General features: G+C 34.1%; 1 protein-coding gene across 3 annotated transcripts in view; it reads right to left on the bottom strand.

Moving 5' to 3' along the window:
- The window catches only part of LOC150097108 (ADP-ribosylation factor-binding protein GGA1-like), a 372,294-nt gene that overhangs the window by 130,878 nt on the left and 216,886 nt on the right, over positions 1–24,530 (bottom strand). For all 3 annotated transcript variants that reach the window (XM_090407056.1, XM_090407058.1, XM_090407057.1), the window contains exons 11-12: positions 12,582–12,884; positions 4,521–4,692 (exon numbers count right to left, since the gene is read on the bottom strand). In XM_090407056.1, coding sequence (XP_090263182.1) covers positions 4,521–4,692; positions 12,582–12,884 — 475 coding nt within the window. The remainder of the gene's footprint in view (positions 1–4,520; positions 4,693–12,581; positions 12,885–24,530) is intronic.

Below are 24,530 nucleotides of genomic sequence, written 5' to 3'. Positions count from 1 at the left end.
GTGAGACCTGGCTATCAGAACCAGACCTACTGGTATCGAGTGTCAAGGGTACAATATTTTTAGGAAGGATAGGGAGGATAGGAGAGGAAGGGGCATGCTGCTAATGATATTGGATGACATGAATCTAGTTAGAGTTGAGACCTATGATTGTAGTACTACTACTAACAATATTTCATGTGGCAGCGAGTTTGAAGCCATCTGGTGTGAGGTGGAATCTAACAAGATCAATTACATAGTGGGGTGTTATTACAGACCTGGTGGATCGGTTGCTAGCAATGAAGAAATGCATCACCAAATAGAAAAGATGAGAATGAAAAGAGTAATTATAATGGGAGAGTATTCAAAGTGAAGTGGATATTGAATACCACATTATTTCTTAGCCGAATAAGAAACTCAAAAATAGGAAATGTCATCTAACAGTTTCATGCCGAATATAGAAAACTATATAAAGTTCAGTGAGACCAAGCGCAAGCCAACACCTGGATATTGAATACCACATTATGAAGCCTGTTGGCTCTTATTTCAGTAATAATGGGAGACTTTAATTATCCAAATATTGATCGGGTAGCAGTAGAATCTCATGAGAAGAATGAAAATGCATTTACTGAGCTATTGTGGGAGAACTTCCTCAAGCAGCATGTGACAGAAGGAACTCTAGGACAAAGAGTGTTACATTTGATTATAGTGTCAGAGTGCGTTTCAGTTAAAGTCCTAACTATTCTGCCTCTGGTTGGTGACAGTGATCATGCAGTACTAACTTGGGAAGTGACTAAGTTTAAGGTGTGGAGGTCTTGGAATTCCACAACATCAGCATGCAGCTTTTCCTGAATGTTCCATTCAGAAAAAGTTACATGCTGAACTACAAAGCAGGAAATTATGACCAACTGAGGAGTATACTGAGTATACTCCTCAGTTGGTCATAATATATATATATATATATATCAGTTGCTGGATGGAAAGAATATCGATAACGCATGGGAAGCATTTAAACAATACTTGATGTGATATCAGAATGTGTAACGAGAGTTCGAGAATAAATAGGGTAGGAGTCAAATGGATGTGTAATCTTATTAAGCAAGAGATTCATAAGAAAAGGACGATGTGGAAGGAATACCGTGTGCATAAGGATGATGAACATTATAAACAGCAGGCTAGAATAGTCACAACTGTTGTACGGAAAGCAACGACTCAGTATGAAAGAAATTGACTCTGCATGCTAAAGAAAACCCACAAGAATTCTATCGATATGCTGCAAGTAAAAGAAAGAATGAATATGAAAGAATAACTGATGAGAAGAGGATGACAAGATGCAGACGAAGTTCTTCAATTAATTAGTGTGCATTTTGTTAAAAGTTACCAACTTGGTGTAAGCAACACTGAGCTCACTGTTACCTCTTCACTAGATGAAGAAACGCAGGTGTATGAGGACGAGGTATTAGAGCTGTTACACATATTGAATAAGAATTCAGCAATAGGGACTAATGGGATACCAGCACATGTGCTAAAAGAGTGTTCAGCTGAACTGACCAATTCCTTTGACCAGGCTATTTAATACAAGTCTCAAAACAGGGAATATTTCACAGCCATCTATCCTATAAAAAGCCTTTCTTTTTCTACTCTTCTGCCTAAGACGGGTTGATTCTTCTCTTGAGCAAGATCTTCAAGTCTTCTCTATTCCTTGCTGTTCGAAAAAGTTCCTTATATGTTCTGCATCCAGAAATGTTCTTTATTAATTTCAACCAGGTAATTCTTGGTCTTCTTTTCTCAGTTGGAGTATTGATTAGGATTAGAAAGTCTGTCTGCATCCATGTGTACAGTGTGACCAAACCATCTCAGTTCTTTTCTAATTTTTTCTATTATTGTCTTTTTATACGATTATTCTTGTCTGACTGTACTATTTGTTTTCTTTTCTATCCAACTTGTTCTATTTATTTTTCTTAAGCATTTCATTTCAAATGTCAGCAGTTTTGTCTCCTCTCTTTTCTTAACTGTCCACGCTTCTGCTCCATAGATGCCTGTTGGTATAATTATTGACTCATATAATTTGATTTTGGCTTGCTTAGATATCTTGTTTGTTTTCCAGATTTTCTGTAATTTTCCCATGGTGATCCAGCCTATCTCTATTCTGTGTTTGATTGTTTTGAGTTCATCTATTGTTTCTGTTAGTTTTGATCCAAGATATATGAAGTTGTCTACTTGTTCTATTTGTTCTCCACTTAGGGTGACTGAGATGGTAGTTCTGTTCCTCCCTATTTTCATCACTTTTGTCTTTTGTATATTTATGGTCATGTCATATGTTTTACAGGTTTCATTTAGCTTGTTTATCAACCTTTGTAGTTCATTTGGGGCTCTTGCAATAAGGACGAGATCATTCGCATATTTGATATTATTTATGTTTAAACCATTGACATTGATTCCAGGCTCATTGTCTATTGCCTTCTTTACAACTTCATCTAGATATATGTTGAATAGGCATTGCTCCTTTTTGGATCTCTATGGGTTCTGTTTTGAGTGTGTCCTTTTAAAATTATTGCATTTGTCTTAGAGTAATATTTTATCAGAAACTGTATTATATATTTGCCTATTGCTTTTTCTTGTAGAACTTTAAGAAGGATTTCTCTGTTGATGCTATCGAAAGCTTATTTAAAGTCCACAAAACGACAATATAGTTCTTTATGGTCTTCTCAGCTGAGCTCTGCTAGTTGGTGCAATGTGAAAATCTGGTCTATTGTTGAATAGTTTCCTAGGCAACCAGCTTGTTCTATGCCTATCAGTTCTTCATAGGTGTTTTTTAATCTATTTTGTATAATTCTTACAAATATTTTATAGGTGTGGGAGAGTAAATTGATTGGTCTGTAATTTCTGCAGTCTCTTTTGTCTCCTTTCTTGTATATTGGGATGATCTTTCCAGTTCTCCAGTCATCTGGGATCTCTCCTGTTTGTAGTATTTTATCGAATAGGGTTGTTAAATATTCTATTGATGTGCTGCCTCCATATGACCACAGTTCAGTAGGGATAGTATCAATGCCTGGTGCTTTATTGTGTTTCATCTGTTTAATTGCGTATCTAACTTCCTCTTGTAAAATTTTTGGGTAGTCGCTATTTTCTTCTATTGTTGGCATTGTAGTTTTGTTTCTTTGGTGAAAGATAGTCTTAAAATGGCTTAAGCAGATTTTTTTTATATCTTCAATATTCCCAGTTTCAGTCATCTTGTTGTTTATCATTGTTATTGCTTTTGCTGAGAATTCCTTTATAATTTCTCTTATAGTGTCATGGAAGACTTTTAGGTTGTTTTGTTGGTATGCTTCTTAGCATTTCTCAGCTTTTTCTTCTAACCATTTTTCTTTGGCTTTTTTGCATAGGTTATCAACTTTACTTTTTAGTGCTCTGTATTTTTCTCAATTCTCTTCATTGTTTTGTTGGTTTACAAGTATCTTGGCCTCTCTTTTCTCTTCTATTGTAGCTACGATTTCTTGGGTTATGCACTGTCTGTTTATTCTGGGTTTGGTACCTAAAGTGTCTTTTGCAATTGATAACACTGTTATCAATTGCAAAATGTTATCTTCTGTTCTAAAAATCGACTTCTGCTTGAGATATCTTTTAGTTTTGATAGACTGATGTTTTTTTTTCTTCTTTTCTGATATTGTTTTTCCTGTTGAATTTTATCTTCACTTTAGCAGTTAATATTTCATGGTCAGTGTCGAAATCAAAGCTTGTTAATGTTCGTACATTATTTACTGATCTTTTCCATTGTTTGTTTATGATGATATAGTCTGTGCAGTTCTTTATATTTTTATTTGGGGATGTCCATGTATATTTATTATTAGGGCGTTGATAGAACAATGTATTTGCAATCATTAGATCGTTTGCTTTACAGAAACGGAGTAATTATTGTATAAAACCCTTTAAGCAACTTAAATGTTTCTATTATGCCCCTCTTTTTCTCCAATCAACCAACTTCTGAAATCCACACATTTTCAATTTATCCTCATAGGGAACATTCCACAGGACACTCACCATCTTGGTCACTTGCCTCTGAATCCTCTCCACCACTTCTTCATCCTCCTTGTATAAGAATGTGGCACCACCTACTGTTTCTGTTATAATATTTTCTGGTCCTTGTCAGAAGTGTGGCTCCACTTTGTTAGGTGGAGCCACATTCTTATATAAGGAGGTTACAGGTGATCAATCACTGTTTGCATTTATCACTATAGCAATACAGCTTTCAATAAGTCTGTTGTTAATTTAAATTAAAAATGGTCTGCATTTTAAGAATTAAATTTCTGTACATAAGCTATATCATCTGTCATGTAAATGCAATCTGTTACTGTGAATTATCAGTACTGAGGATAAAATAGAATTAAAATCATATTTCAGTGAATTCACATACAGATCCACTAAATTTGTGATCACTGTGGAACAAGTCGACTATCCTTAAAACAAAAATTCTTAGATTTACACAGCAATGAAATTTATTCTAGACTGATATCAAAATAAGTATATTTACTAATATTTCTGACCTTGCACATTTTGGAAAATCTACTTTTTGAGCCGAATTTGTAGGAAGACTCTGCTTGATAAGTGTTTGACTCAAAACATCTAATTCTTCCAAGCCTTTAGCAGTTGTTAATGGAGGCTTTGGCTGGACTTGAAGATTTTGATTACTTGGAGTGACTGATGGCTGAGATTTTGCTAAAAACAAGTGTAGTAAAAATTATAATTTTGGTCTATTTTCAATTTAAAATAATGTAAAAACTAATCTACATTTAGTACTATCAGATTATCACTGTTTCTCTATTTTTTTTTCATGCTTTCTCACTGAATTTTCATTCAAACCTATATATACTTGTGGAAGATTTTTTTTGCTTGGTTACAAAGTATATTACACTTGACAAGAAATTACATTCATTTTAATTTCAAGTAAGAAAGCAAAGTTCACATGTTTGACTTTGCATCAATTGCCTCAGTATCCTATAATGCAAAAACATTATGGAAAGGGTCACTACCCCCCACACTCGTTCTGACACTTTGCAAGTGATGGAATCATCTCCCAAAACTAGGTGATTCTTCAGATAACTATAACCTCAATGAGTAATCCAAATCATTCTATAGCTGATTAACTGTTGATCTCCAAGATACCCATATGATGGCTACAAGGCAAAAACTTATCACTGAGTACAACTGCTCATCTCCTAGGGCAAATGCCCACTGAGAGGGGGATCCTGATCAAGACCACTTCAACGAAAACACCAAAAATCACATCAGCAGCAGCCAAACACAGGAAGACATATTTTCCATGTCTTCCTGTGAAGTTTTTCTTAAAAAGTATATTTTGCTTGATAAGAAAATTATATTCTTTTAATCATTTGCACAAGTAAAGGCAAACGAAGTCTGTGCATGAAGTATCTTCATGACTAGTCATCAGGTATATATAGAGGTTGTTAACTTTAAATTAATTGCCTCAATTTTTTGATAACTATACTATATTTTGTAACCAATTGGAAAAAACTTTTCATATCTGTCTCTAATTGAGAGTACTTAGTAATATGGTGACACATCATTTTACTTCTATATATGGAAAATATGACTTCTGCACTGATTCAATCTTGGGTATCTTCCTGGGTCTGGCATGCTCTGATGAGACTTCAATACAAGTTGCTTCATTAAATGCATGTGAGTCTGGCTAAACAAGAAGCATGGAAACTTATGCTACATCATAATAGATTGTTGTTTCTCCAAGAGACATACTTCTCTAGACATAAAGACATAAAAATCTTAACAAATAAATACCTGCTCTTGTCTTACTAGAGCTCTAGAAGGTCTAATAGAACTGGATTGGAGGGGTCTTATTCTTGTCCCCCCTCCTTCCTAGAATCATTCCATAATATCCAAATGGATTCAAAAGAATGATTTGTAATGACAGATTGGATATATATATATATACTGGATGTGTAATAAGGTTTAGAAATGTATATGTTCCACCCAACAGAATAGTTAGATAACAATTCTTCCAGGTGGTAGATAACTTTTAATGGCCAGTAAAATACCTTGCTTACTGAGGACCTAAAATGGTTCCCATCTTGTTCAGTTCTTAGAGCAAGAGTTTCAGTTTCTTCTACATGCCTTGATGAGTATCACTCACATTGATCAAGAAGGTACTTGATCACAGAGATCAAGTACCTTCCCCATCACTGAAGGTACAGCAGTAAAGAAGTTGGGCAGGCTGGCCACCAGTATACACGATTGAACCAGACAGTAATACATTTCAGGGGAACAACTGGCACATAATCTCACTGCCATCTACACCAAGTTGTGCCTGGAGGGAGGATGTAATGGCATGGGCATTGTCGAGGTCATGTTATAGTTTGGAGACTAAGCAACATGTTCAAGAGTCTATTTTTCTCTGACTGCATGTTCTTCTTCTATTTTTCTCTTCACCTTTTAAAAAATTAAATATGAAAGTAAGCCAAAATAATTATAGTATCTCTGGTTAAACTAAAAAAATAAACCTCTCTCTAAATAGAAATTGAAATTCCAGAATGTGAGAATGAAAGACAGGTGACTAAAGTTTTAAAAGAGATAGTTGGGGATAGCAAGATTTATTCTTTGACACTGTGTGACAGAGGGAAATATTTAATTGTAGTTAAAGATGTGGAAACTAGGGAGAAACCACTACAGGGTTTTACATTCCAAGGTAGCACAATAGTTCCTCTAATGGTAGGAAGCCAAGTTAAAACAGTAAAAATCAAGAGGTCTCCAATGGAATATACAGAAAACAGTAATGAAATTCTTATCTGGATATTCTTGAAATGGGATAAAATTAGTAACATATGAAAGGGTATATCAGGTGAAGATCCAAACTGGTTTTCTGGTGAGGTCACCTTCACAATGGACATGAAGATGTCCATTCCAAATTTTTTCAACATCAGTACAACTCGAGTTGTGGTGAATTATCCCAGAGTACAGAAGCAGTGCCTGCATCATAGTTCATATGATCACGTGGGTGGAAACTGCCCCAAGACTAAATGTTTTAACTATATGGAGATCAGACATATCACTAATCGGTGCCTCAAATCCTGTAAGAAATGCTAAAGTTCTAAACATCGCATTTCTACCTGTCCTTTTAGAATTTTTGGCAAAACAGTGGGAGCACCATTAAAGCCAATTACAACAGGCAAATACATAGGAGAGGAATAAAGAAGAATCCCTGGATCTTCAAGTCCAATAAAGACAGCGCCTTCAAACAGCTACATTTGGTCAAATCACAAAAAGTGCAAGACAAAATCAGCCCCAAAATTCCAGAACTTTTGGAGCCACTTTCCCAGTCAAATATGGATGGAACACCATTAGTTGAAATTAACATGAATCTAGTATAACAACTGAACAGATGCAAGACCAAATGCAAACAAATGAAAATGTTATAAAAGGAGAAGGAGAAACCAGAGAAGAAACAGAAAAGCAGGTAAGACATCTGAAAGAACTTAATATGGAAACAAGATCAACAAAAAGAAAAGATGAATTAATAAAAAAAATTAAGGATTAATAAGGAAAAAAAAATTAAAAGGTGAACTAAAAAAGGAACAAAATCCAAAAGGAGAAGAAATTATAAAAAATGTAAAGATGGAGAAGGCTGTGGATAATCAAATGAACACTCCTCAGGCTCAGAAGACTTTATGGACTATGATGCCATCTCATGCTAATAAAGGGAAAGCAAGAGATACAATTAAAGAAAGAGTAATAAAGTTTACTGATGGAAAGTTTTTCTCAGTATGATTATCATTTATATGAAAAGAAAACAACTAGCTACCATTCTTGATTAGCATTCCAATCAAGAATGGTAACTGTGAAATTGAAAAAATAGCAAGAAGCAGGCTACACAATTGCTCCTTCATAGATTATAGACCTCATCCAGTTCATCGAAAATCTAGAAGTTAAAGACTTACCAGTGACACTTAACTAATCATATCATCTCTCTTCTGCACTGCCTCATTAAATGTACAAGGATTCCACAGGCCAGTTAAATAAGAAGTTGTATGGAAACTTATGCTATGCCATAATATCAGGTTTTTGTTTCTCCAAGAAACATACTTCTGCAGATATAAAAATATAAAAACTTTAATAGATGGATATCCACTTTTTCTTATTTGAACTTTGGAAGATTTTACAGGGCTGGAGTAGGGATTCTTATTTTTGCCCACCCCCTTCTTGGGTCACTCTGTAATATATAGGAAGCAGACAACAACAGAGTTAAAATACTGTGGATACACATGTAATAAGATTTATAAATATTTATGCTCCATCCAATGGAATAGTTAGACGAAAATTCTTCCAGGAATTGCAACCATATTTATACAGTGCCCACTACATCACAGCAGCTGGAGATTGGAATTATATTGAAACCCCCACATTATAGACAAAATAGGAGGACACACCCCAGAAGTGGAAAAGTGCGATATGGACAGTTAAAAACATGTCTTGCAAATGCTCAACCAGCAGACATATGGAGGATTCACAATCCTAATCTCAAAGGCTTACACATACACGAATCAAGGTATTGGTACCCATCTTAATCAAATTTATATCTCGTCTTTCCTTATAAATAGGGTAATTCAGATAAAACATCTTGACATTAACATGTCAGATCATAATCCTACTTAATGATGTGTGTCAAATTTCTACTTAAATTCCACTGCATGGAAAAAGCAGAGATTAGTTCTAGACTAAAGAGACTTCCACCACATTTCCCAATGATCTTTTCACCACACTCCAAACTCTCTGTTCAAATTGGGATAGTGTTATCTGGAACTGGGATATGTGGTTAAAATTCAAATGAGCAGCAAAACAAAATATGATTGAATGGAGAAAGGAACATGCTTTCTTCAAAAGAAAAAAAAAAAGTTGAAAGGCCATACAAAGAGAGAAGCTGGTTCATAGCAAACCAATGCAATGATTATAGAATGCAGAAACATCATTAGAAACAGCAACAGAGCCAGAAGTGGAAAGGCAAAAACAAATGGAAGAAAAAAAATTTTAAATAAGAATACAACAGCACTCAGCTGATAGCCATTCAGCTGCATTCTTCAACAGTTGAATCTACATTAGTTGTGAAGATACATTACGTACAAACTTTGTTTGCTTACACTTGGATAAAGGATTAAACAAGAATATAATTTCTTGACATCTTTAATTTAATTTATCACCTAGCCAGAAACTAGTGTCAACAACACTCAAGGAGTCGGGGTGTCATTTCTCCTCCTATATATAAAACACACACAGCCCTTCATAAACAAAATTAAAAACATAATGATTGCCAAAGATGATTTATTATTGAGTTTTGTTGTTTCTGCCTAACTCACAAATGTCATAATTAACAACATGATTTTTCTCTAACATTGTAGGTTTTAAATTAGAGGAATGTAGAGTTCATTGCTCAAAAGCTTCAACATAAAAGTTACTAAATAAATTAGTTATCTGAGAAACCAACTCATACAAAATTGTAAAACTAGATCATAAGGGTACTATTTCCATATCTTACATCACAAGACAGTACAATTTCTAAAACATTTCAACATCAGAATGGTTTTTAAACCTGTTCCTACTTGACAGAATTTTCACCAAACCAGACTGTTACCATTTGAAAAACATCCTGGGTTATACAAGATTCAAAGTATCTGTAGCAAAGCTTAGTTTGGACAAACTGTAAGAAATTTTTAAATTTGTAAGAAAGAGCATCTGGAAAATTTCGAGTTTGAAAGGAATTCATTATATGATGCCACTGTGTTGTGTAGTTGGAGGATTAAGTAAGGAAGATGGTGAGTTACAGATGGGTGCCCTCCCACAATGGCTCCTTGGTGGTGTCAATTCATAGTAATAACAACAATAATAATATAATTTATAAATGGAATAAAAACAGCACAAATATATAATTAAACACATGTTTAATCAATCCCATATTTCATTTCAGTCACTGAAATATTGTCATGAAACAATATTAAAATTGCAAAAACACACACAAAATTAATATTGTTACCCTGAAGATGCTCTCAGTGAATAAGACGAAATATAGGATTGATATAATGTGTTTATTTATTTGTACTGCTTTTATTCCGTTAAATTAAACCTTATAATAACTTCAAACTAGCATAAGTCTTCTTCTTCAGAAAATTGACATAAACTGGGTTTTATATTGGCTGAAGGATTTTAATTGATACTAAGTAAGAAATACCAACAAGTTTCACCAACTTGAATAAAAGAGATACAAAACAACTTAAACCGTTCATGAAGGAATGAACCAAATACAATTGCATTTTTTACAAATACAGAAGAACACATACATCAAATGCATGGAGCATGTATGATGTCAATTGTTGTTATGCAGGAATGTTCTGTAATTAGCAGGGAAATTTAACTCTGGCATGCTTAATGATCTTATGATGGTCTTCCAAATATCAGCTAGAATTAATCCTTGTTTCTATTGAGGTTGTGTTTAGAAGATGACTGTTATGGTTTCTTTTATGTATTAGGAGCGGAAATCTTCCTCTAAATAGGGCATGGAGCTTTTGTCCCATTCGATGGTATGGTTTGTCCTCAAGAAATGAAGGGCTAACCCAGAATTGTCTTCTCTGTTATTGTTTACATCTCCAGTTTTCTGGTATCTTCCCCTCTTCTAGGCATAGATTTAGCAAGTTTGTGACATGGTGAATGATATTATTTCCTCCCCATTTAATTAATTCTGTGTGATTTAAATCTTCACCGGGACATTTTCCATTTGTTTTAATGCTTGTTTTATTTCATCTGAAGTGAATGGGGGGATGAATTCTATATGCGATGGGGAAAGAGTTATTTATATTTGATTTATCTATTGAAGGATCACTATAGAGTTCTTTATAAAATTCTTCTAGCCTGCTTAGGATTTGTTCTTGGTTCCTTATTATAGTTCTATTGTCTTTTATTGCAGTTATTTGACTTTTTCCAACTGATAAATGTTTTCTTAGTATTTTCATATTTAATGAAATATGAAAATACTAAAAAGAAATGAAATAAGAGAATCTTATTTAATTTCTTATCTATTTCCTTATTAAAGGAAACTTAAAAAATCCTCTGAAGTGATATGATAGCATGGCACCTTAAACAAGAATTATGCCCTGATACTTCATGAGATTTAGAAGTTGCTTATCAGACCTACATTATGCCAACAACAATCAAAAGGCCTTGCTCAATAATGACTATTTTATGCTTGATATATCAAATGACAGATGTGACTACCTTCAGTTATCATGAATATTATACATTTAAAAACTACTTTTATTTGTCTTTTGTAAAAAAGATAAAGATCTGATAATTTTTCAGATCTCTCTGAAAATGCACACTGCTCAGAGAAAAGCTTTTTGAGAATGAGAGAAAATAAAAGATTATACAGAGCAATACATAGTATAGTATATATTTAAATTGTAAGTCAGCAGTCAGAACTGAAGGAAATACAGAAAGATGGATTGATGTAAAATCCAGCGTAAGACAAGTGTGCACGCTATGTCCACTATTGTTCATCATTTATGTGGATCACATTATGAATGAAAGTGGCAATAAATCCAATTTTAGAACTGGTGATATAAAATTTAGCTTTTTGCATTATGCAGTTGTATTCCTAAACAAATCCAGTGCAATTCACCAGGGATATCTATCTAAACTGAATAACAGTAACAAATTTGGCCTGAAAATCAACAATACAAAGACCAAAACTATAAAACCAGGCAGGAACATAAAAATCTTCAGTTGCATTCTCAGTAGAGAACTTAGAGAACAAGTAAAATATTTTGGCTATTTGGGCACAGTTTTTATTGAAGATGACAAATTAAATATGGAAATAGACAACAGAATAAGCAAAGCTTTTATGATGGGGAGCCAGATGAATAAATTTATATGGAATAAGGGAAAACCAAAATACTAAACTAGCAGTACAAGACAGTGTTTTGAGTTATGAATTCAAGTGTTAGTTTAAAAATAAAACATTTGATCAAAGACTAGAGACCACAGATATGAAAGTTTTAAGGAAAATTATGGGAGTGAGCAGGTGGCATCAATAGCAAAATAATATTAAAAAAGAAGATAGTAGGAAGGAACTTGATATTCTTAGCATTCATTAATGAGTACGCAGAGCTAATCTAAGGTGGCGCAATCACTTAAAAATGGAAGACGAAAGGACTTGAAGACCGAAATATTAGATATGACAATACTGGAGTGACAATAATAGGTCAATTTAGAGGAAAATTGTGGATAAGAGATTAGTAATAATGTAAACGTAATCATGCAGTACTGTCATAGTATCGTGTCCACACCCCTTTTCCTGATAAGTTGGAATATACTTATCGGGAAATTGATGACATTCTTTTTATTTATACTTCAATTAATTTGTAAAATATATTTTAAAAATACTGAGAAAACAAGTCCGAATACTTAGAAGGAGGGGTGATACCATAAAACAAATGAAGACTAGAAAACATGTTTAAATTCAAGACCTTTAAACAGTTAAATACTGCACCTAATCATGGTAATATGAAAACTGATTGTAAAAATCTAGTTACCTGCTACAAGTGGTTGTAGACTAACCCCAGTAAATCCCTGTACAGCTCCAGAAGCAATAAGCGGCTTTCCATGAGAAGATGATACTGCTGGATTAACGGCAAGAGAACCAAGTGGCTTTACAGGAAGCGTCTGAAACGGCTGTGTAAGAACAGAACTTGTAGTCATGTGGAGTGATGAAAATACTTGGCCTAGGTCTGAGAGAGAGCTCTGTCCTGAGGATGTGGAGTCTGTGGATTTTAAAGTAGAGTCCAGACTGTTAGCTGTAGCAGTAATGGTAGTGGTTATAGGCACATCACTTAAACCTAGTAAGAAAAATAATATTTGCAAAGTTTTCAATTTTGAAATTAACTCAAGTACAATGAATATTGATGGATAATAATAATTATTATTATTATTGGACTAGTACCTTCATGGAGTCCAAAGACTCATTGCAGGAGACCCAAACTATCTACACAATCAATCATACATCTCCTTGAACCTAATAACAGACAAATTACTCACAACTGGCTCTGGCAACCCATTCCATTCTTTCACAACTTTCCAAGTGAAAAATATAGTCTTCATGCCCCTTACTGACCACACTTTTATTCAACTTCCACGAATGGCCTCTTGTTCTGCCCTCTCTAGTCAAGTGCTGAAGGATTTCCCCTGCATTGACCCTATAAACCCTTTAATCAGCTTAAATGTTTCTATCGTATCTCCTCTTTTTTGCTTATCAAACAACTTCTACAGTCCACATATACCCACAATCTATCCTCATAGGGAACATTCCACAGACCATTTGATATCTTGGTTGCTTGCTTCTGAATCCATTCCTCAACTTCTTAATTCCCATGAAGGAGGAGGATTTAGGGATGAAACCCAGGAGACCAGACCTGAGCACAGTAATACAGATGTGGATGTATCATTATCTTTTGACCATGACAACCTATTTAAATCATCCTGCAAGCTCTCACATCACCTTCATTCACTATTGCTCTACTTAATTTTGCATCATCAGCAAACAACTGAATATTTCCTTTCAGGCAATTTCGTATATCATTTATGTACAAATTAAACAGTAGTGGTCCTAGCATTGAACCTTGCAGCATACCACTAGTCGCCAGCTTTTTCCTGGGTTTTGCTCCTCCATATACTACTTTCTGATACGTGTCCAGCAGCCACTCTCTTATCCACATAACCAATGTCATATCATCCCCATTTGTTCTAATTTGCATAAAGTTACATGTGATATTCAGTCAAATGCCTTTGCAAAATCCAGTAGAATCATCATGTAGCAATTTCCTCTAACTTAGTCGTCATTCTATTATAAAATGTTAATAAATTACTAATTGACCCCCCCCCCTTCATAAAGCCATGTTGCCCCTCACAGAATATCATATTATTATCCACTCATTCTTGAATTTTCTTTTTGGCCAATTTTTCCAGCACTTTTACGACCACTCCTGAGATACTAATTAGTCTATAATTTGCTACTGCAGTCTCAGAACCTGCCTTATGCAAAGGAAGTATTCCCCCCCCCCTCTTTCTACTCCCTTTTAACTCTGCCAGAACTGAGACTTAAACAGCCCAGTCAGAGGGTTGCCAGTTCCCATGCACATTCCTGCAAAACATCAGCTGATATCCCATCTAATTCCACAATGGTATTTACATTAAAATTCTGCAATATCCCAAGAACCTTCAAGTCATCCATCTCTGTTTCTCACATAAGCCTGTCATATGTCACAGCATTAACCTCACCTAGATGATATACCCTTGCAAAGTGGTAACTCAACTATTTTATATGCTTCTGTCACCTTGTGACCATCAGCATTCATTAAGGTTATTCTTCCTCTTACTTGCCACATAGCAAAAGAACTCTTTGGAATTTCCTTCGACCTTCTTGGCTAATTTCTTCTCATAATCTGATTTTGCCTTCCTTATCATACTGGTCACCTTTCTCCTTATATACCCCCCCCCACACACACACAGCATTTTCTTTTTCTGCAGCTCATGCTTAATGAAATTACTCATCCATATAACTCCTACATGATTAATAACCCTTACTTCAGGTACACAATTTAATATTGCTTCCTCTAGATGTCCCTTAACTATCTCCCATGCATTACTAACCCTTTCCTTGCAGGGTTTTTTGCCATGGCATAGTTTTAAGGTTCCTCCTTCAGTTTAGAAAATTATTGACTTTACAACTGTGTCATAAATAACTCTTTTAATATCCTGACATTTCGATCTTCATATTAAGATCATCATCTGGAGCATATACAAATATACAGGACAAGCTAGGTTATGTTACATTACATAGAGTAAGCTAAAGAAACAATGAATTGATCACAAGTTATTCTACTGGCATAAACTCTAGTGAAAACAAAGAAAGAAAGGATTTTAAGGTTCCTACTAATCTTGTCAAAATCATTTGCTTTGTAGTTCCACACATACTCCTTCTTGACAAAATTTTCCTCATTTTTTATAATTTACAAAAGAAGACCGCCTGGTCACTTTCCCCCAGTTGAAGACAATGTGGCCACTTTTTTTTTATGGATAGGTCTTCTGATCCTATGACCAAGTCCAATACTCTTGCACCTCAAGTCCCCTCCATTACATGCTGCCTCAAGTAATTATCTTTCAGTAGGTGTATAAATTCCATTTCCTTCCTGCCATGTCTCTTCCTTCCAATCTATCTCCATGGTTGAAGTTTCCATATTAATCACTTGACCTGCACTCATTGTACTAATTTGCTGATGCATGCCTTCCAAATCATCCCTGGAACATCCTGGTATATAGCAGCAACCAACTGTATATTTTGCCTTATTAGCCATGGCCTCACACCAGACTGCTTCAAATGAACAGCAATGCTGCCTATCTCCTATTGTTTTTGGCTGCAATTCATCTGTTATCATCAGCAGTACTCACCCCTAATTAAGTGCTGTTAACAGATAACAATGAATACTCATGAAGTACCATCAACATCTTTAAAACAAACATTGATATGTAAGACTTATAACTTTTGATCTTTTATGTTTGAAATCATATAAAAATTAAAAAAAGACAGAGTAGATGCACATACCTGAAAAGAGGTATTTTCACATAGAGATATATATTTTCTGTTCATAATGGAAAAACATACCTGAAATAAGTGTCATTAAAGTTACTATTTTCCTTTTCTTCTTGTTAACTTATTATACTGAAAAGGAAAGTAGTTAGTTGTTCTAGAACAGTATTTCCCAAACTGTTGGTACCGATATATATATATATATATACCCTCTCAGGCAAACTTAATTTAGAAGAAGTTAATAGATCCTTCTTATCCCATGATTTCTCAATTATTTCTCTTAAAATGAAATTATCATGACAACTTATATTTGTCCTGAAACAAGCTTGTCTGCTCCAAGTTTCCTCACCATAATTTTTCTTTCCTTGTCTCAGATATGTTTGCATAAATCTTGCATGGAACACTCAGTAGAGAAATTCCTCTGTATTTTCCATTTCATAGATTGGTATATTAGAGCTCTACTAAACTCATCAGGAATTCAACTCTCTGACCAGACCTTCTGATTTATGAATTGTAAAGCCATTGTAAAACTTTTATACATCTGCATTTAAGCATTTCTGGTCGAATATCATCTACCCAGCTGTCTTTCCATATTTCAGATTTCTGACAGATTTTCTACCTGATGTATTGATGCTTACTCCTGAATGTTTTCAAAAACACCATGCTGTCACTGCCTGTTTCATTTAGCAATCATTCAAAGTAATTAATCTAGATAGAACATCTTTGTCAGTATTCATGCCACTTTTACCATGTTTCCTTTAACTGTAATCTTAATCCCATTTTTAAGTTTTTTTTCAATAACCTCCAGAATATTCGGTCACTTTCCAGATATTTGTTTTGTGTATTTTCTCAGAGTATAATCTGACTTACTAGGAACTTTTGATACACCTTTTCTTCTAGGACTACCACAACTTCATTAGTTCACCATGAAGTTCTGATTTTTTAATCCTTGCAGACAACTTCAACACACATTACTCCTGTATTGAATTAATCAATGTTTTCTTCAGGATCTTCAAAGGCTTGGTTTTTGTTTTCAAATACTTTCATTTTTTTTTTCTTGATAACATTTCTATATTTGAATCTACAATTTCTCTCCAAAAGTTGCTTGATTCCTTTTTTAAAATTTTGTTGCACACATTCTTCTTTTCATTAAGATATTCAATTTCATCCTGATCAAAAATTAAGGGTGATCATTTCCTATTTCATATCTAATGTGTACTCTGTACTCTTGTGCCCTGAATCAGCATGAAGATATTTCAATAGTAATATAGTTGAGAATTATTTTTTAATTTTTTTTTCTATATGAATTTGTGTATACCTTTACATTTGAATATGGTGTTAGTAATGTTACTGTCCAGGTCATGAATATAAATCTAGCAGGTACATACCATTATTGCTATCAGTTTTGCTCTTTTCTCCAAATTTTCCTATAACATTTCTGTATCTGGTATTCATTTCTAACTCTGCTGTTTACATCTCTAACAAGGACCAACATTTGCTTTTTCTTTGTCAACTGACTTTTCTAATGACTTAAATTGTCTTGCTTCTTAATAGAAACAAGAGTAGAATCTTCTATGGGACCACAGCTACAATAACTGATTATCATTTATGCATAATATCATGTATTTGTTATCTAGAAGAATCTCAATCAATGTTTTTGCATTCTATATTTTTTTTTTTTTTAATTTTTTTTAAAGTTGTTTACTAGCACATCAGTAGTGCACTTAGGATATAATGTGCCACGACAACAGCCAAAATATTATGTATAAGCATGGTATAAGCATCTATATTTATACAGATGAATTACTTAAAATAAAGAGCCAATTGGCTTCATTTCGGTGATGTAAACATTATTTAAATTAAGGGGATATTAAATCCCATATTGTTTTAAAACCGAATAAGAAACTCAAAGATCAGAATCAAAGAGTTTCATGCCGAATATAGTAACTATAGAAGTATCGGCGACTACTAGCATAAGCTAAAGCACGCAGTCCACGTACGTAGTACAAACTAGGACAACTCGTAGCAAAGGTGGGGAAAGTTCTGATCGCTATTCTTAGTATTTCCCATAATGTAAAACCCATCTCCTAGGAGATGTATGATGTTATACATTATGGGAAATACTAAGAATAGCGATCAGAACTTTCCCCACCTTTGCTACGAGTTGCCCTAGTTTGTACTACGTACGTGGACTGCATGCTTTAGCTTATGCTAGTAGTCGCCGATACTTCTATAGTTACTATAGAGGTACAGAATGGATTTAGAAAAGGACGATCATGTATAGACCCAGCCTTTTGCCTAAAATTAATAGTAGAGAAAAGAAGAGAATATAATTTGGAAATGCATATTGCATTTATTGACTTTGAAAAAGCATTTGACAAAGTTAAAAGAAACATTATTTAACATATTAAAAGAAAGACAAATACCAAATAATATCCTAAAAGCTATCACAAGTATATATGAAAATAATCAAATACAAATAAGATGAAATCACAAGCTATCATATACAAGAGAGATAAACCAAGGGGTCCGACAGGGATGTCCCCTCTCAGCAACTCTTTTTAATATCTACTTAAATGAAATAATAATAAAATGGAGTAAAAATTTACACCAAGGAATTAAACTTTCACCTACAGTTAACTTAAACACTCTCCTCTTTGCAGACGACCAAATAATAATTACAAATTCTGAAGATAACTTGCAGAAAGCTATTTTAAATCTAAATGAGATATCCAAAGATTATGGTATGATAATATCAACAGAAAAATCTAAAACTATGGCCTTTAAAGGACAAGATCCAGCAAGAACTAAAATAGTAATAGATAACAAGATCTTAGAACAGGTGAATTCATTTAACTACCTAGGATGTATGATCACATATGAAAATGAAAAAGATATAAACGTAAAAATTGCAAAATATTTAAAAATAACAGGTGTAATTAACTCAATATTTAAACCAAACCTAGTTCAAAATCAAACCAGGATAAAAGTATACAATACATTAGCCTTACCGGTCTTAATGTATGGAAGCGAAATCTGGACAATAAAACAAAAAGACAAACAAAGATTAACAACAGCAGAAATGAAGTTTATGAGAAAAACTGCAAAGTATACCCTATTTGATCACAAAAGAAACGAAGATATTATGAAAGAATTAAACCAAGAACCAGTAATAGAAAAAATTAAAAAATATAAACATAAATGGATGGAACACGTTCAAAGAATGAAAACAGAAAGATTACCAAAACAAGCCTTAAAGTACAAGCCATTAGGAAAAAGAAAACCAGGACGTCCTCTTAAACGATTCAACGATGACTTCTAAGGCCGGAACAGACCATGCTAGGCTTAAATCCTTGATACATATGATGATGATGACTAAGAATAGCGATCAGAACTTTCCCCACCTTTGCTATGAGTTGTCCTAGTTTGTACTACATACGTGAACTACATGCTTTAGCTTACGCTAGCAGTCGCCGATACTTCTATAGTTACTATATTCGGCATGAAACTCTTTGATTCCGATCTTTGAGTTTCTTATTCGGTTTTAAAACAATGTGGGATTTAATATCCCCTTAATTTAAATAATGTTTTCATTGCCGAAATGAAGCCAATTGGCTCTTTATTTTAAATAATTTATTGGTGCACCTTTTTGACAACTCGTATTAGCAGAGTATATAAGTTCTTTTCGCTATACCCTTAGTATTATTTTTGGTCTAGCTACTCACTGATGAGATCTCAATAAAGATCGAAACCGGTCTGGGTAGTGACCTCCTACCATAACGTATAACATCATACATCTCCTAGAAGATGGGTTTTACATTATGGGAAATACTAAGAATAGCGATCAGAACTTTCCCCACCTTTGCTACGAGTTGCCCTAGTTTGTACTACGTACGTGGACTACATGCTTTAGCTTACGCTAGTAATTGCCGATACTTCTATAGTTACTATATAGTTACTATATTCGGCATGAAACTCTTTGATTCCGATCTTTGAGTTTCTTATTCGGTTTTAAAACAATGTGGGATTTAATATCCCATTAATTTAAATAAAATAGATGAGTTACTATAAAAGAATACAATACACAAGAAAAATATAAAGTTGGGAATAATGTAAAATCGATAAATAAAAAATGATTTTTCTTTAAATGTATATAAGTTTATATATACAGTACTGGTGCACTTCTGTTCTGATTCCTATTCCTAAAAAAGGGAATAGCAAAATGTAGCAATTATAGAATTATCAGTTTAATCAGTCATCCAAGCAAAATTTTCCTAAAAATCTTATTCATTAGGATATCTATTCCATACTGAACTAGTATGGAATAGATAAAATAGTATGCCTAATTAAAATGCTTTACTGTTCCTCAGAAAGTTTGATAGAAATCAATGGCAAGTACAGCAAGCTTTTTAAAATGAAAAGAGGTGTGCATCAAGGTTGCATATTTTCACCAATGCTTTTTTAACCTTTATTTGGAATACATAATAAACTTAGCCTTGGAAAGCATCGGTATTGGAATAACAGCTGGTGGCAGGAAAAAAAAAAATCAATAATCTCAGATTCACCGATGACCTAATAGCAGAGAATAAACATCAGTTACAAGAATTAACAGACAGGGTTTCTAAGGCACTTAGTGATTATGGATTAAAGATCAGCATTCACAAATTAAAAATATCTTTAGGCAATAAGCCTATAAATTTTTCAGTTAATGATGAAAAATTGGAAGAAGTAGAAAGATTCACCTACTTGGGAAACATACAACACAGAGATGGCTAGTCTAAACCTGACATTAAAGCATGCATTGCTTAAGCAACTGTTGCTCTTCAGAGGTTATAGCCACTTTGGAAAGACAATAAAATACATGGCTTTACCTCATCGATACCCTTGTTAACTCTGTCTTACTATATGGATGTGAGAGTTGGACTTTGCTAAAGGAAGATGAGATAAGGATATTAGGCTTTGAGATGAATTGCTACAGAAAACATGTGAAGATTTTTATGTGCGGCATGTATGGTACACGTAAAAAATAAAGGTTAGAAAACCACTCCGAAAGTTAAAAAAATAAATAAAGGTCAGAAACCACTCCGATGGCTTGGCCATATAGCTAGATCAGACAGCTTACTTAAAATAGCACTAAAGGGCTTGACTTCTGGTAAAAAACATCAGGGGCAGCCTTGAATCACCTGGATAGATAATATTAATAAACGACTAATTCTTAATCCTCTGCTTTGTTAAAGAGATCCCAAGTTGAAATAACACCTGGAGAGAATATTTTAAGACTGTCATCTTTATAGTGCCCGAACGGCCTAGATGGAATATGGGTGAAGAAGAAGAGGAATATAAGTCTATATATTATTATTGATTATTCTTTTGGAAACATTTAAAAACACACAGTATATTAGAAGAATCAGATAACATCTGCCTGAGAGTACAGGGTTCAGGAAAATTATAAGTGTAAAATAATGACTACACTTATTTCCAAAGTGAGGCAGTCAATTAAACTGCATATGATGGTCAACATAGAACTACTGTACTCACATAAATGGCAGGTCATCCCTTAAAAGAAAAGAGTGCATAAGATGACAGTGGCCTATGCAGAGCTGAGAAAGAATAACTTTCTCTCTGTGAAAACTGTGTAGAATGGACTGCCATAGTTTAATTTCAGGCTTAATCTGGTATAGCTTGCTTTTATTCTCTATTCCATTATGTTTGCCACTAAGATATTAATTTTTGTCGTATACTGTATTTTTCGGACAACAAGATGCACCCTTTTATGTAGAGAAATCGATTTAGAATTAGGTTGTGTCTTATGATCCGAAGGTAGGCGATACCAGGTAAGTCTGGATTCCCATGTTTTTGATGCACAGTTTTTCAAGGTGTCTCACTGCATATGTGATGTGGGAATCCCCAATTTATATAAGAAAACTTTACCGGCATCAACAGTAGTTAGTGGGTGAGCATGTGAGGTTTTGAACGGATGAGACGATTATCAAGTCTTTTAAAAAATGCAACATAAGTAATGCAATGGATGATACTGAAGATGACTTAGTTTTTGAAGAGAGTGATATCAATAGTTCAGACAATAATACGAAAAGTGACAATAACAAGATGAGTGAAGACAAACTGAATGCTGCTGGTACAAGTTATGGTAATCATAAATGAAATTTAAGGTTTGTGAATATTTTTATATAAAATATATTTTTTCTAAAAACTGTCTCATAAATTTGGGGTGCATCTTATCATCTGAAAAATACGAAAATCATCTGCCTGAAATCTGTGTAGAGAACAAGCAGATGATATTGTAGGGAACAAGCTGACCTTCTCTTGATTCCAGGGAAAACAAGACTGTAGATGCTGCCTTATTTTCACATGAAGCCTACTTATCTGATAGAAGAGATGTTGGATCTTGGAAAACGCTGGATGCTGTTGATGTACCAAACTTTAAAGTGCCTGAAGATAGCTTCTTGAATAGGTATAAATAATGCATCTTCAGGAAGATTTCATTTTTATGTAATTTAGTGCAAGCTCTGGTGCATGTAGCTCAGGAGTGTATAGCTTGTGAATTCAGGTGGGATCTGAGATATTATGAGACCCACTAGACTGATTTTGCGCCTATCTATACAGATGGTTCAAAATTAGAGTATTTTGTCCTGTATGTGTTTGGAAGAGCTGCTGATAGACAGATGCAAGGTAGAATGTTTCAATAATTTTCACAAGGAGAAGCTGTATAATTAAATGCAGCTGAGCAATGGCAGAAGGATATTTGGTGGTGTCTATGCAGTATTTGCTATTTCTGAGGTCTAGAGATTGCAATAATGCTTTTATTCACAATCCAAAGAGACATGTGGCAGTCTGATAGGATACTGTGCAAATGTTCCCATTATGGACAAAAAATAACTGGTCATGTGGGATGGTACAGTACGGATTTTATTTTGATTGTATATAATAAGAAAATGTACTGATGTCAAAGTGACAAAGATCGTTCATTTGCTTTGATGTAAAGACTAGGAATAAAAGATATTTGAAATGCACCAGCTGCAATTCTGATAGCATGATGGTGAATGAATGGGCTCCAGCTAATGAAGTGTACTACTGTCTCTTGCAAAAGCATACACTTCAGATCCCATAATCAAGTCTTGATCCAATAAGTCTCAATATAAGTGGAGAAATAAACATCTGTCTGCAGTTAAAGAGTTAAAGCTAGGATGAGAATGATGCTCATCTTTCTTTATCACTTATCTCTCAAACTGAAGTATACGAGGTAGAAATGTCATTTTGTTGTCCCAAGAATCTTGCCTCTGTTGTAACTGTGATTATTATTTGTCCTAATCTCAGTTATGGGTCAGGATAAAGGCCACATTTGTGGCAAAAATGTATGCAAACAGTTTTTCAAGAAGAAAATCTGAACACACCTGAAAGCAAGCAGTTTGAAAGTTAAGTGGCTTGCTACCACTATCTTTCTATGAGAAGTTTTCTGTTATTGAGTTAACTTTGACACTGAACAGTAGAACACTTAATAGAGAATCTTGTAGGACCTCCCTTTTCCTGGAGAAAGGATAAAGAGAGGATTAACTTACTTAGAAGACTCAGAGAGAAAGTTTTTGGAGAAGAGAAAGAATTTTACCTCTAAGAAAACTGTGCAGTCTTTCACAACATGTCAAAGCTCCAAGCTCTGTCACAATATCTTATACATAATTTATTTTACTTTTTAACTAAACTAGCAAGCTTTCATAAACAAAAATGTAAATAATATTTAAATATCTTGACACACCATTCCTGTAGACAACTCAGATCACAATTTTGTACAAGTTTCCACTCTGACAGAACCCCATCCCTCTGACCACACCGATTTCATGTTCTTTTGTATTATAAGGGTACCAAGAAGGATGGCGTCTGGAACTACTATTCTTTCTTTTCATGGCCTGACTATTGCTTCTGCTCTTCTGACTCAGACATCTGCACTAAGTGAATCATAGAAATTATCCTCACTTGCATGAAGGCATTCATCCTCTATTCTACCCAAAATTCTTTTATACTCTCCGAGCCTTTGTTAATAGATAATGCACAAAGTAGTTGAAGGAAAAAACTCAGCTTACTACAGGTGATTTACAATGAAAACAGCTTCATGATCAATCTATGCAGAAGCATATGGTACAAAAAATCCAATCAAACTTCAAAAAGAGCCATTAGCCTCGTATATAGAAGCTAATGACAGCCTCTATATACTAGGCTAAGTTACTTCATGTGCAAACTTTGTTTGCTTACACCTGGTTACATACTACATAATAAAGTTTACATTATTACTAATGTTATGTCAACAGTTTCCTCTAAATTTTTCTCTCACTTGACAGCACTCCAACAATGCCAGATCTTATATTTTTAACTTCTACTTGGGGAGTTCTGAATACATCAATCCACAAAATCTTCCTCTGAGTTTTTCATGCATTTGTTTTGATAACCTTTCCCTGACCGTACCACCTTAGATTATCTGGTGCACACGCTTTCTTGAATGCCGACAATGTGAAATTCCTTTTTAATATTGCCTTATTTTTAATATGATTAACATGATCCCTGATGTCATCTGTTCATTTCTCTAATTTTTTCTCAAAACTAATCCTTCATTAACTGTTTTATTTCTAATTCAATTGTAAGATCCATAATTTAAAACTGGTTAGGACACTGTTTTGCACACTGCTAGTTTATTGTCTTGGCCAATTTCTTTCTTATTCCATGTATACAATATTATTATTATTATTCAGACCTCCATGGAGTCAAGAGACTCATCGCGGGAGGTTCTTCCTAGAAAACACAAAGTCTATTATACCACTTCTTGAACTCATTGACAGTTCTTGACAATGATGAAAGAACTAATTTAAATTGGATGATGGTGGAGTGAAGA

The sequence above is a fragment of the Typopeltis vanoorti genome, chromosome 17, assembly GCF_054136105.1.
Source record: "Typopeltis vanoorti isolate ZY-2024b chromosome 17, IOZ_Tvanoo_1.0, whole genome shotgun sequence".
Lineage (NCBI taxonomy): Eukaryota > Metazoa > Arthropoda > Arachnida > Uropygi > Thelyphonidae > Typopeltis > Typopeltis vanoorti.
The sequence above is the reverse complement of the archived record's forward strand: the minus strand, read 5'-3'. Positions and strand labels throughout refer to the sequence as shown.